Source organism: Triticum urartu, chromosome 7A (assembly GCF_056163025.1).
Source record: "Triticum urartu cultivar PI428250 chromosome 7A, HENAU_Tu73, whole genome shotgun sequence".
Taxonomy (NCBI): Eukaryota; Viridiplantae; Streptophyta; class Magnoliopsida; order Poales; family Poaceae; genus Triticum; species Triticum urartu.
In genome coordinates, this window is record NC_141879.1 from 165,361,669 (window position 1) to 165,374,038 (window position 12,370).

The following is a 12,370-nucleotide window of genomic DNA, read 5'->3' on the forward strand; positions in this document are numbered from 1 at the left end:
ATGGGCGACGGAGGCCAAGTCGAACCGGATGCTGGATACAGAGTAGTATTGCGCCAGTGCGCCCTTGGTAAAGTTGGTGCAGTTATCCGTGATGATGTTGTGCGGGACGCCGTAGCGAACCGCAATGTCTTTGACGAACCGGACGGTCGTCGGCCCGTCCAGCTTCTTGATCGGCCGCACCTCGATCCACTTGGTGAACTTGTCGACGACCACCAGCAAGTGTGTCATGTTTCCCTGGGCGGTCTTGAAGGGCCCCACCATGTCAAGGCGGCAAAAGGCCAGGTGATCGGGATGGTTTGCAGGGCTGAAGCCGGCTGGTGGTTGTGCTTGCTGAAGTGCTGGCGGCCCTCGCACTTGAGGACCAGCGACTCGGCGTCTTTGAGGGTCGTGAGACAGTAGAAGCCATGGCGGAAAGCTTTGGCCACCAGCGATATGGAGGAGGTGCGGTGCTCGCACTCGCCCTGGTGGATGTCGAGGAGGATCTCTATGCATTTGTCTTGCTCGAGGCAGCGCTGGAACATGCCCGTCGTGCTGCTCTTAACGAGCTCGTTGTTGATGATGTTGTAGGTGGACGCCCGGCATTGCACTTGTCGGGCCTCGGTCTCGTCCATGGAGAGTGCTTCGCTCTCCAAGAAGGTTAGGATCGGCTGGGCCCAAGACGGAGCCGTCACCATAGTGAAGACGGCCACCAGGGCGGGATCCGGGGCGGCAACTGAGGGAATCCTGGACTAAGGGGTCCTCGGGCGTCCGGCCTGTTAGCCATGGGCTGGACTGATGGGCTGTGAAGATACAAAGACCGAAGACTGCACCAGTGTTTGGATGGGACTCTCCTTGGCGTGGAAGGCAATCTTGGTGACCAAATATATAGATTCCTTTCTTTGTAACCGACCTTGTGTAACCCTAGATCCTCCCGGTGTCTATATAAACTGGAGGACTAAGTCCGGAGGGAGGAGGTATATTCATTACCATAGCCATACAAGCTAGACCTCTAGGGTTTAGCCATTACGATCCCGTGGTAGATCAACTCTTGTAATACTCATATTCATCAAGATCAATCAAGCAGGACGTAGGGTATTACCTCCATAGAGAGGGCCCGAACCTGGGTAAACATCATGTCCCTTGTCTCCTGTTACCATTGACCTTAGACACACAGTTCGGGACCCCCTACCCGAGATCCGCCGGTTTTGGCAACGACATTGGTGCTTTCATTGAGAGTTCCACTGTGCCATCCTCAAAAGCTTCGATGGCCCCTTCAATCGTCAACAATGACGCCGTCCAAGGAGAAACCTTCCTCCCCAGACAGATTTTCGTGTTCGGCGGCTTCGCACTGTGAGCCAACTCGCTCGGCCAACTGGAGCAGATCGATAGCTACGCCCCTGGACATCATGTCAGATTTGGGAGCTTGAACTACGTCGCGGACATCCGTGGAGATTTGATCTTCGCTGGATTCGATACCGCGGCGATCGCTCCTGGTCACCTCGATGAACATGACCTAAATCTGTCATCGGACCACATTCAGGAGATAGCTCCTGTAACTGCTCTGGCCTTAGATCCGGAGCATACGGCGCCATCTAAGGACTGGAGGTTCAACCCCACCATGGAGGCCACAGATTCCCCAGCGTTGGAGCCGCACATGGACTTAAACTCACACAATATTTGTGTCACCAGAACCCCGGACTCGTCTCTGGGTGTAAGTTCCGAAACATGTGAGTCCATGGATGCCGAACTTGACCGTTTATCGATCTTCGAGTTCAGCGCCGCAGACATCTTCCAGCACTCACCCTTGGGCGATGTGCTAAGCTCATTAAAGAACTTGTCCTTGGCGGGGGACTCACAGCTGAACTATATCCGGTTTGAACTAAAAGCTGATGACATGGAATTTTGCTCCCCGCCCGCCACCCACTTTATAGCCACTGTCGAAGACTTAACTGACATGCTCGATTACGGCTCCGATGACATCGACGGTATGGACGACGATGCTAGAGAAGAAGAGGCCCGGGACTTGCCGTTCACCGGACGTTGGACGGCCACTTCCTCGTACGATGTGTACATGGTGGATGCACCAAAGGAGAATAGCGACAATGACAAAGAAAATCTAGTTGAGAATAAACCTCCTGAGACACAGCAAAAACGTCAGCGTCCTCGGCGCCGCTCTAAGTCACGTTGTTCAAATGACAACAATACCGGCACCGGAGAAGACAATACTCCGGGCGATGCCAAAAACGATGAAGACCTTGCTGAGGTAACATCCGAACAGGAGGAGCAAGAAAACGGGCAAGCCAGGCCCAACGACTCGGAGGATGGTAGTTATCATCCGCTCTCTGAGGATGAGGAAAGCCTCGGCAACAAAGATTTCATCGTGCCTGAGGAACCTCTCGAGCAGGAGCGCTTCAAGCGCCAGCTAATAGCCACCGCAAGGAGCCTGAAAAAGAAGCAGCAGCAGCTTCAAGCTGACCAAGATCTGCTCGTCGACAGGTGGACTGACGTTCTGGCACCTGAAGAATATGGCCTCAGACGCCCAGCCAAGAGCTACCCAAAATGAAGATTGCTGCCTCGGTTCGACGAAGAGGCGCCATAGCCCATACTTCCCTCGCGTAATGCGGCCGACCAAACACTACGCGGTCGAGACAGTGCAGCGGACCGACCACCTCGTGGTTGGGATGGAGCGGCAACTCAAGCCAAACAGCAGCCCACCCTGACGCCACGAAAAAACAGAGACTAAACAGTTCGGGGCCATACACACGACCTCCGGCAGACCCTGGATAGTAGAGCAGGATATACTCAATCGATTTACAGATCACGAGGACGTTCCTTGACACGTGATGATGGCTACCTATTCGGACGTGACAAACCTAGTCACACCCGAGCCGACAACCGCAGACGGACTCCATCGGAGCTACGTCGCGACGCGGCCCGATATAGAGGCGCCACACACCCTCTTTGATTCACCGATGAAGTAATGGATCACGAATTCCCCGAAGGGTTCAAATCCGTTAACATTGAATCATACAACGGAACAACCGACCCCGTGGTATGGATCGAGGATTTTATTCTCCATATCCACATGGCCCGCGGAGATGACCTCCACACTATCAAATACCTCCCACTAAAGCTCAAAGGGCCAGCTCGACACTAGTTAAATAGCCTGCCTGAAAACTCTATCGGCAGCTGGGAGGACTTGGAAGAAGCCTTCCTTGACAACTTCCAAGGTACATATGTCCGGCCACCAGACGCCGATGACTTAAGCCACATAGTCCAACAACCTGGAGAGTCAGCCAGGAAATTTTGGACTAGGTTCCTAACCAAAAAGAACCAGATCGTCGACTGTCCGGATGCCGAATCTCTAGCGGCCTTTAAACATAGCATCCGCGACGAATGGCTCGCCTGTCACCTCGGCCAAGAAAAGCCAAAATCCATGGCAGCCCTCACGGCACTTACGACCCGCTTTTGTGTGGGTGAGGATAGCTGGCTGGCTCGTAGTAAAAATATGGCCAGCGGCGCAGGCCCCTCTGAGGCCAAAAACAGCAACGGCAAGCTCCGACGTAACAAACACAAATGCCGAAGCAATGGTAATAATACCGACGACACTATAGTCAATGCCAGATTCAGCGGCTCCAAGTCCAGCCAGTGGAAGAAACCATACAAGAGAAACAATCAGGGACCATCCAGCCTGGACCGCATACTCGACCGTCTGTGCCAAATCCATGGCACCCCAGACAAACCAGCCAACCATACCAACAGAGATTGCTGGGTTTTTAAGCAAGCCGGCAAGTTAAATGCCGAGAACAAGGAAAAGGGATCACAGAGCGAGGACAATGACGAGGAGCCTCTGCAGCCAAACACAGGGGGACAGAAGAAGTTTCCCCCTCAGGTCAAACGGTGAACATGATATATGCTACACACATCCCCAATAGGGAGCGCAAGCATGCACTCAAGGACGTCTACGCGATAGAGCCAGTCGCCCCAAAATTTAATCCATGGTCGTCATGCCCGATCACTTTTGATCATCGGGATCATCCGACCAGTATTCATCACGGTGGTTCAGCCGCACTAGTCCTGGAACCAATAATTGATGGGTTCCACCTGACGCGAGTCCTGATGAACGGTGGCAGCAGCCTCAACTTGCTCTATCAGGATACAGTGCGCAAAATGGGCATTCATCCATCACGGATCAAACCCACAAATACTACCTTCAAAGGAGTCATACCAGGTGTAGAGGCCCGCTGTACGGGCTCAATCACGCTCGAGGTTGTCTTCGGATCCCCGGACAATTTCCGAAGTGAGGAGTTAATCTTTGACATAGTCCCCTTTCACATCGGCTATCACGCACTGCTTGGATGGACCGCATTCGCCCGATTCAACGCAGTGCCGCACTATGCTTATCTCAAGCTCAAGATGCCCAGTCCATGTGGCGTCATAATAGTCAATGGAAATATGGAACGCTCCCTCCGTACCGAAGAGCACACAGCTGCCTTAGCAGCAGAAGTACAGAGCGGCCTTCTCAAGCAGAACCTTAATTCGGCTGCCGAGCCCTCAGACACCGTCAAGAGGGTCTGAACTACCCTGCAGTAGGACAGCTCGGCTCGTCAGGAACTAGACTAGCAATTAGGCCTCCGTCTCAGTCCTGGTCAAGTAGTGGCATTCGCACCATGTGTACATAACTACGCACTCAAAATTCAATGGGCATCGACGGAGGCATAGCTAGTTTATGATCCGCAATTCGGCTAGACCGCCCCGGACACTCATACTTTCACTATTCCCCTTTTTTCTTTTATTTTCCCTTTTTACAGGCCTTTTCTGGTGGCTTGACCATCGACTCTTTCCGAAGGATAAAAACACTAAGACAACAAGAAGCATGGACGTACTGGAAAACTCTTAGGTGGTCTCTTTAATGATCCCTTTACCTATCTTCAGGACCCATACGCAGCTCTCTCTTGGTGAAGGCATAGTAAATAGCCTTTCTGCTTATTGCACTACTTGTATAAATGCGCTTTAACGCACCAATGAAATTATAATAGAAACAGTTTGCGGCCCAAATTTCCATGGCTCTAGCTCACCACTGGTTCTACTTTTTCTTTATTTTTGTCTTTTCCTTTCTGATAATTCTATCAGGTAACACCTGTACACTCGAGTGTGTTTCAATTTGCTAGGGGCTTCATAGCACCCCACACTATGGCAACAAAAGTCCAAACACTTTTTATAAGTATAGTTCGGCACCCCGAATTTAGCATTATATGCATTGGCTCCGAATCATGTCTTTGGTCAATAGTTGGGTTGCCCGTCTCCTGTGCTTGCTACCTTACGTTCCGCTATGTTGGCTAAGGTAGTAAAGGGAGAACAACTGCGATTGTGCCTTGGTTTATCCAAAGGAGCACCTCAGTAGAGAAAGCCGAAAACTGATTGTCATGATGCGGCAAGAGCCGGTCAGCTGTTCGGAGGTTGCAAATCATTGGAGATTTCTTCTGCATCACGCGAAGGATCGGTACTTCCCGATTAGACGCTTGCAGCACTCTAGCTCGGACACTAGGGGTTGCGCCCATGTTTTTATCGCCAACCATCACGGCGCGGTTGCGCCTGGTTCGGGTCCGGCCGGAATGAGCCTCACTGGGGCGCGGAGAAGAAGACATGTTCCGCTACTCGGGGTCCTTGGTGCGGTGCGATTCGGATGCCACGGGAGAGTCAAGGCGGTCATGCTGCATGTTTGTAATGCCGAGCAGCTTGCGCATGCGCTGCAGGCGTTGCTGTAGCTCCTCACCCTACAGCTGCTCCAGGCCCACGGCGGCCGCCTCCGCGGCGCGCATGTTCTTGACGGGAGTGTCGTAGATGGGCGGGGTTGCGCCCAGTGCGCGGCCGATGGCACCACCACGGGTCCACACCTCGGTGACCCGGTTGGGTTCGGTGACCCGGCCAGTTGCTGAAAGTTTGCTAGGCAAAATATCCAATGCATAAGATACCCTAGTAAATCAAATGGCCGCTAAACCTATCTTGCTAGAAGATAAAAATGAGGAAGATCTTAAAGTAATTGGTGTTTCTTCTATTGATTCTTTGTTTAGTAAAATTAAGATTGATGATAAAGGGACTGGAGAAGAGTCAACTTTAGCTAGAAGGCGTCCCGATAATTTGGAGGGTGAAAATCTTGTTGAAAATTTTGATAAAAGTGGGTTTGGAGAGGTCAAAACTTTAACTAGTGATGTGCCCACTCTTTTGGATTACAAAGACTTTAATTATGATAATTGCTCTTTGATTGATTGTATTTCTTTGTTGCAATCCATGATAAATTAACCCCATTCTTATGAACAAAATAAAGCTTTTACTAAACATATCGTTGATGCTATGATGAAAGCTTTGGAAGAAAAGTGGGAATTAGAGATTTCCATTCCTAGAAAATTATATGATGAATGGGAACCTACTATCAAAGTCAAGATTAAAAATTATGAGTGTTTTTCTTTATGTGACTTGGGTGCTAATGTTTCTACAATTCTGAAAACTTTATGTGATGTGCTTGGTCTTACCAATATTGAAGAGTGTGCGGATTCTACTATTAAAAACCCTATGGGAAGAATTAATGATGTTCTTATTCTTGCAAATAGGAATTATGTGCCCATAGATTTTATTGTTCTTGATATTGATTGCAATATGTCTTGTCCTATTATACTTGGTAGACCGTTTTTACGTACTATTGGTGTCGTGATTGATATGAAAGAAGGTAATATTAAATTTCAATTTCCACTAAGAAAGGGAATGGAACACTTCCCTAGAACAAGAATCGAGCCACCATATGAATCAATCACAAGGGCATCTTATGGATCTAGCACTAAAGACAACAACACTTAGATCTATGCATTATGCCTAGCTAGGGGCATAAAACGATAGTGTTGGGAGGCAACCCAATGAATAAACTTTATTTTTGTCTTTTTTTCTGTTCTTGAGTGTTTTCACAATTATACTAATGTTATGATTGTGCTTTTTATGTTTTAGTTAGTGTTTGTGCCAAGCAAAGCCTTTGGGATCATGGTGGGTGATAGTTGATTTGATCTTGTTGGAAAACAGGAACTTTTGCGTCCAGTAAAATAATTTTCAAAAATCACATAAGCGACGATTTTTTGAATTTTTTACACAAGATTGATATACAAATTGCCTATGTTGTCCTAAATGTTTTTAGAATTTTTGGAGTTATAGAAGTATACAAAGTTTTCAGATTGCTACAGACTATTCTGTTTTTGATAGATTATGTTTTCTTTGCATTGTGTGCTTATTTTGATGAATCTATGGTTTGTATTGGAGGGTATAAGCTATAGTAAAGTTGGAATACGGTAGATATAATGCAAAAATAAAATATGAATGGGTTTGCAATAGTACTTAGAGTAGTGATTTGCTTTGTTATACTAATGGATCTCACGAAGGTTTTGTTGAGTTTTGTGTGATTGAAGTTTCCAAGTTTTGGGTGAGATCACAATGAATGAAGGAATAAGGAGTAAGAAGGACCTAAGATTAGGGATGTCCATGGCACCCCAAGTTATTATCCAAAGAGGAACAAGCAACTAAGCTTGGGGATGCCAAGGTTTTGTTGAGTTTTGTGTGATTGAAGTTTTCAAGTTTTGAGTGAGATCACAATGAATGGAGGAATAAGGAGTAAGAAGAGCCTAAGCTTGGGGATGCCCATGGCACCCCAAGTTATTATCCAAAGAGGAACAGGCAACTAAGCTTGGGGATGCCCCTGAGTGGCATCCCCTCTTTCTTCTAACGACCATCGGTATTTTACTTGGAGCTATATTTTTATTCGTCACATATCATGAGTTTTGCTTGGAGTGTCTTGTATTATACGAGTCTTTGCTTGTTTTGCTTTTTATTTTGTGTCATCTATCCTTGCCGGACACACCTATTTGAGAAAGCCAAAATTATGCTATGATTTGTTAGAATTGCTCTCTGTGCTTCACTTAAATCTTTCGAGCTTTGAAATTGCTCTAGTGCTTCACTTATATCTTTTTGAGCACGATGTGCTTTAGTATTTTTGAAGAAATGCTCTCATGCTTCACTTAGATTTATTTGAGAGTTAGTAAATTTTTTAAGAAATCCTCTCATGCTTCACTTAAATTATTTTGAGAGAAGAAATTTTTTATGCTCATGTTCTTCACTTAGATTGGTTTGAGCTATCAAAAGCAACATATGAAATTAGTCCCAAAGTGATAGATATTCAAGAGGGATATAATAAAAACTTTCATGAAGATCATTGAACAAAATAAACTTGATTCTTTGTAATAGTTTTGCGGTATGATGATATAATATGTGAGTCATGTTGTTGAGTAATCATGCTTTAGTAAGAATGTTGATGTTAAGGTTTGTGATTCCCTATGAAAGCACGAAAGTCGATAGTTATGCAACGAAATTACATCTTACTTGTGATGTATTATTTGGTGTTAGTTATGCTTAATGCTCGCTTATGAGATTTTTCATTTCTTGGTTGGATGCTTCTCAATCTTTTGCTAGCCTTCACTTGTACTAAGTGGGATTACTACTTGTGCATCCAAAATCCTTAAACCCATTTTTTGTCATATGAGTCCTCTATACCTACCTATATGCGGTATTTTCGTGCTGTTCTAAGAAAATTTGTATGTACCATCTCTAATCTTCAAAATAAATTTCCTTTTTATGTGCTCGTACCGCTCATGAAACGGTAGGGGGTGGCTGATATTTTTCCATGCTAGATGTGTTATTCTCAAGATGAGCGTTTATTCACTTGTCATTGCATGAGAGTATGGCAAAGGTATTAGGGATGCCAGTCTCGAAATGAAAAATGAATTTACTTTATGTTGTCAAATAATAAATTCCTTGGAAAGTGTTGGTATGGTCGGTACCGGTGGATTCGGTAAGCCATGGAATGTGAAAATATGGTGGAAAAAGGAATAAACTTTATTATCTGTTTGGGAACCACCTATGATATATCTAGCACGGAAAGTATTGGAACTACTCGGTCGTTTTCGTTGACAGGAAAGGCATGCTACCCAAATGTTTTATCTCTATCTTTTTTCGCTTTGAGCTCTAACACCTCTACAAATCCCTACTTCCCTCTGCGAAGGGCCCTTCTATTTACTTTACGCAATTTTTATTTTTACTTGAGTCTCCATCTTCTCTTACAAAGCACCAACTAAGGGGCACTATGATCATACTTGAGCATTGGGTGTAGCTAATATGCGAGTGTGTTCCATGAATGGATCAATGATTGGGCATAATGGGCCAGGGATAACTTGCTTTAGTATTGATATTTCGAAAGACGTGGTTGCTTGTTGATATGCTTGAATATTGAAATCTTCATGTCAAAACTAGACTATTGCTTTGAATCATATAGAAGTACAAATGCCCATGCTACATGATGTCTACTACACAACCTTCTTCTTGTAGACGTTGTTGGGCCTCCAAGTGCAGAGGTTTGTAGGACAGTAGAAATTTTCCCTCAAGTGGATGACCTAAGGTTTATCAATCCGCGGGAGGCGTAGTATGATGATGGTCTCACTCAAACAACCCTGCAACCAAATAGCAAAGAGTCTCTTGTGTCCCCAACACACCCAATACAATGGTAAATTGTATAGGTGCACTAGTTCGGCGAAGAGATGGTGATACAAGTGCAATATGGATGGTAGATATAGGTTTTTGTAATATGAAAATATAAAAACAGCAAGGTAACTAATGATAAAAGTGAGGACAAGCGGTATTGCAATGCTTTGAAACAAGCCCTAGGGTTCATACTTTCACTAGTGCAAGTTCTCTCAATAATAATAACATAATTGAATCATATAACAATCCCTCAACATGCAACAAAGAGTCACTCTAAAGTCACTAATAGCGGAGAACAAACGAAGAGATTATTGTAGGGTACGAAACCACCTCAAAGTTATTCTTTCCGATCAATCCACTGGGCTATTCCTATAAGTGTCACAAATAGCCCTAGAGTTCGTAGTAAAATAACACCTTAAGACACAAATCAACCAAAACCCTAATGTCACCTAGATACTCCAATGTCACCTTAAGTGTCCGCGGGTATGATTATACGATATGCATCACACAATCTCAGATTCATCTATTCAACCAACACAAAGAACTTCACAAACTGCCCCAAAGTTTCTACCGGAGAGTCAAGACGAAAATGTGTGCCAACCCCTATGCATAAGTTCACGAGGTCACAGAACTCGCAAGTTGATCACCAAAACATACATCAAGTGGATCACGTGAATATCCCATTGTCACCACGGATAAGCACATGCAAGACATACATCAAGTGTTCTCAAATCCTTAAAGACTCAATCCGACAAGATAACTTCAAAGGGAAAACTCAATCCATTACAAGAGATAGAGGGGGAGAAACATCATAATATCTAACTATAATAGCAAAGCTCGCGATACATCAAGATCGTGCCATATCAAGAACACGAGAGAGAGAGAGAGAAAGAGGGAGAGAGAGAGAGAGAGAGAGAGATCAAACACATAGCTACTGGTACATACCCTCAGCCCCGAGGGTGAACTACTGCCTCCTCGTCATGGAGAGCGCCAGGATGATGAAGATGGCCACCGGTGGTGATTCCCCCCTCCGGCAGGGTGCCGGAACAGGGTCCCGATTGGTTTTTGGTGGCTACAGAGGCTTGCGGCGGCGGAACTCCCGATCTAGGTTATTTTCTGGAGGTTTGGGGATTTATAGGAGAGGTTGGCGTCGAGAACAAGTCAGGGGGCCCCACGGGAAGTCCACGAGACACAGGGGCGCGCCCTAGGGGGCCCATGAGACTCCCCTTCGGTAACTCTTCGTTCCAGTATTTTTTATATTTTCCAAGAAAAATCTCCGTTGATTTTCAACGCATTCCGAGAACTTTTATTTCTGCACAAAAACAACACCACGGTAGTTCTGCTGAAAACAGCGTCAATCCAGGTTAGTTCTAACCAAATCATACCAAAATCATGTAAAAATATTATAAACATGGCATGAATACATCAAAAATTATAGATATGTTGGAGGTATCAACATCCCCAAGCTTAATTCCTGCTCGTCCTCGAGTAGGTAAATGATAAAAACGGAATTTTTGATGTGGAATGTTACCTAACATATTTATAGATGTAATATTCTCTATTGTGGCAAGAATATTCAGATCCATAAGATTCAAAATGAAAGTTTAATATTGACATAAAAACAATAATACTTCAAGCATACTAACAAAGCAATCATGTCTTCTCAAAATAACATGGCCAAAGAAAGCTATCCCTACAAAATCATATAGTCTTGCTATGCTCTATCTTCATCACACAAAATATTTAAATCATGCACAAACCCGATGAAAAGGCAAGCAATTGTTTCATACTTTTGATGTTCTCAAACTTTTTCAACTTTCACGCAATACATGAGTGTGAGCCATGGACATAGCACTATAGGTGGAATAGACGGTGGTTGTGGAGAAGACAAAAAGAAGGAGATAGTCTCACATCAACTAGCGTATCACCTGGCTATGGATATGCCCATCAATAGATATCAATGTGAGTGAGTAGGGATTGCCATGCAATGGATGCACTATAGCTATAAGTGTATGAAATCTCAAAAAGAAACTAAGTGGGTGTGCATCCAACTTGCTTGCTCATGAAGACCTAGGGCATTTTGAGGAAGCCTATCATTGGAATATACAAGCCAAGTTCTTATAATGAAAATTCCCACTAGTAAATGAAAGTAACAACATATGAGACTCTCTATCATGAAGATCATGGTGCTACTTTGAAGCACAAGTGTGGTAAAAGGATAGTAGCATTGCCCCTTCTCTCTTTTTCTCTCATTTTTTGTTTTCTTTTATATTTTTTTGGCCTTTCTCTTTTTTTATTTCCTCACATGGGACAATGCTCTAATAATGAAAATCATCACACTTTTATTTACTTACAACTCAAGAATTACAACTTGATACTTAGAACAAAACATGACTCTATATGAATGCCTCCGGCGGTGTACCGGGATGTGCAATGAATCAAGAGTGACATGTATGAAAGAATTATGATCGGTGGCTTTTCCACAAATACAATGTCAACTACATGATCATGCAAAGCAATATGACAATGATGAAGCATGTCATAATAAACGAAACGGTGGAAAGTTGCATGGCAATATATCTCGGAGTGGCTATGGAAATGCCATAATAGGTAGGTATGGTGGCTGTTTTGAGGAAGGTATATGGTGGTGTCGGTGTCAAAACCGGCGGATCTCGGGTAGGGGATCCCGAACTGTGCGTCTAGGCTGGATGGTAACAGGAGGCAGGGAACACTTTGTTTTACCCAGGTTCGGGCCCTCTCGATGGAGGTAATACCCTACTCCTGCTTGATTGATATTGATGATATGGGTAGTACAAGA

General features: G+C 44.9%; 1 protein-coding gene across 1 annotated transcript; it reads right to left on the bottom strand.

The window, feature by feature from the left end:
* Positions 1 to 224: 224 nt before the first annotated feature.
* LOC147958779 (uncharacterized) lies at positions 225 to 611 on the bottom strand. Its single transcript, XM_087532302.1, has one exon. It carries the CDS (start codon positions 609 to 611, stop codon positions 225 to 227), a length of 387 nt encoding a protein of 128 aa, XP_087388428.1.
* Positions 612 to 12,370: the final 11,759 nt, after the last annotated feature.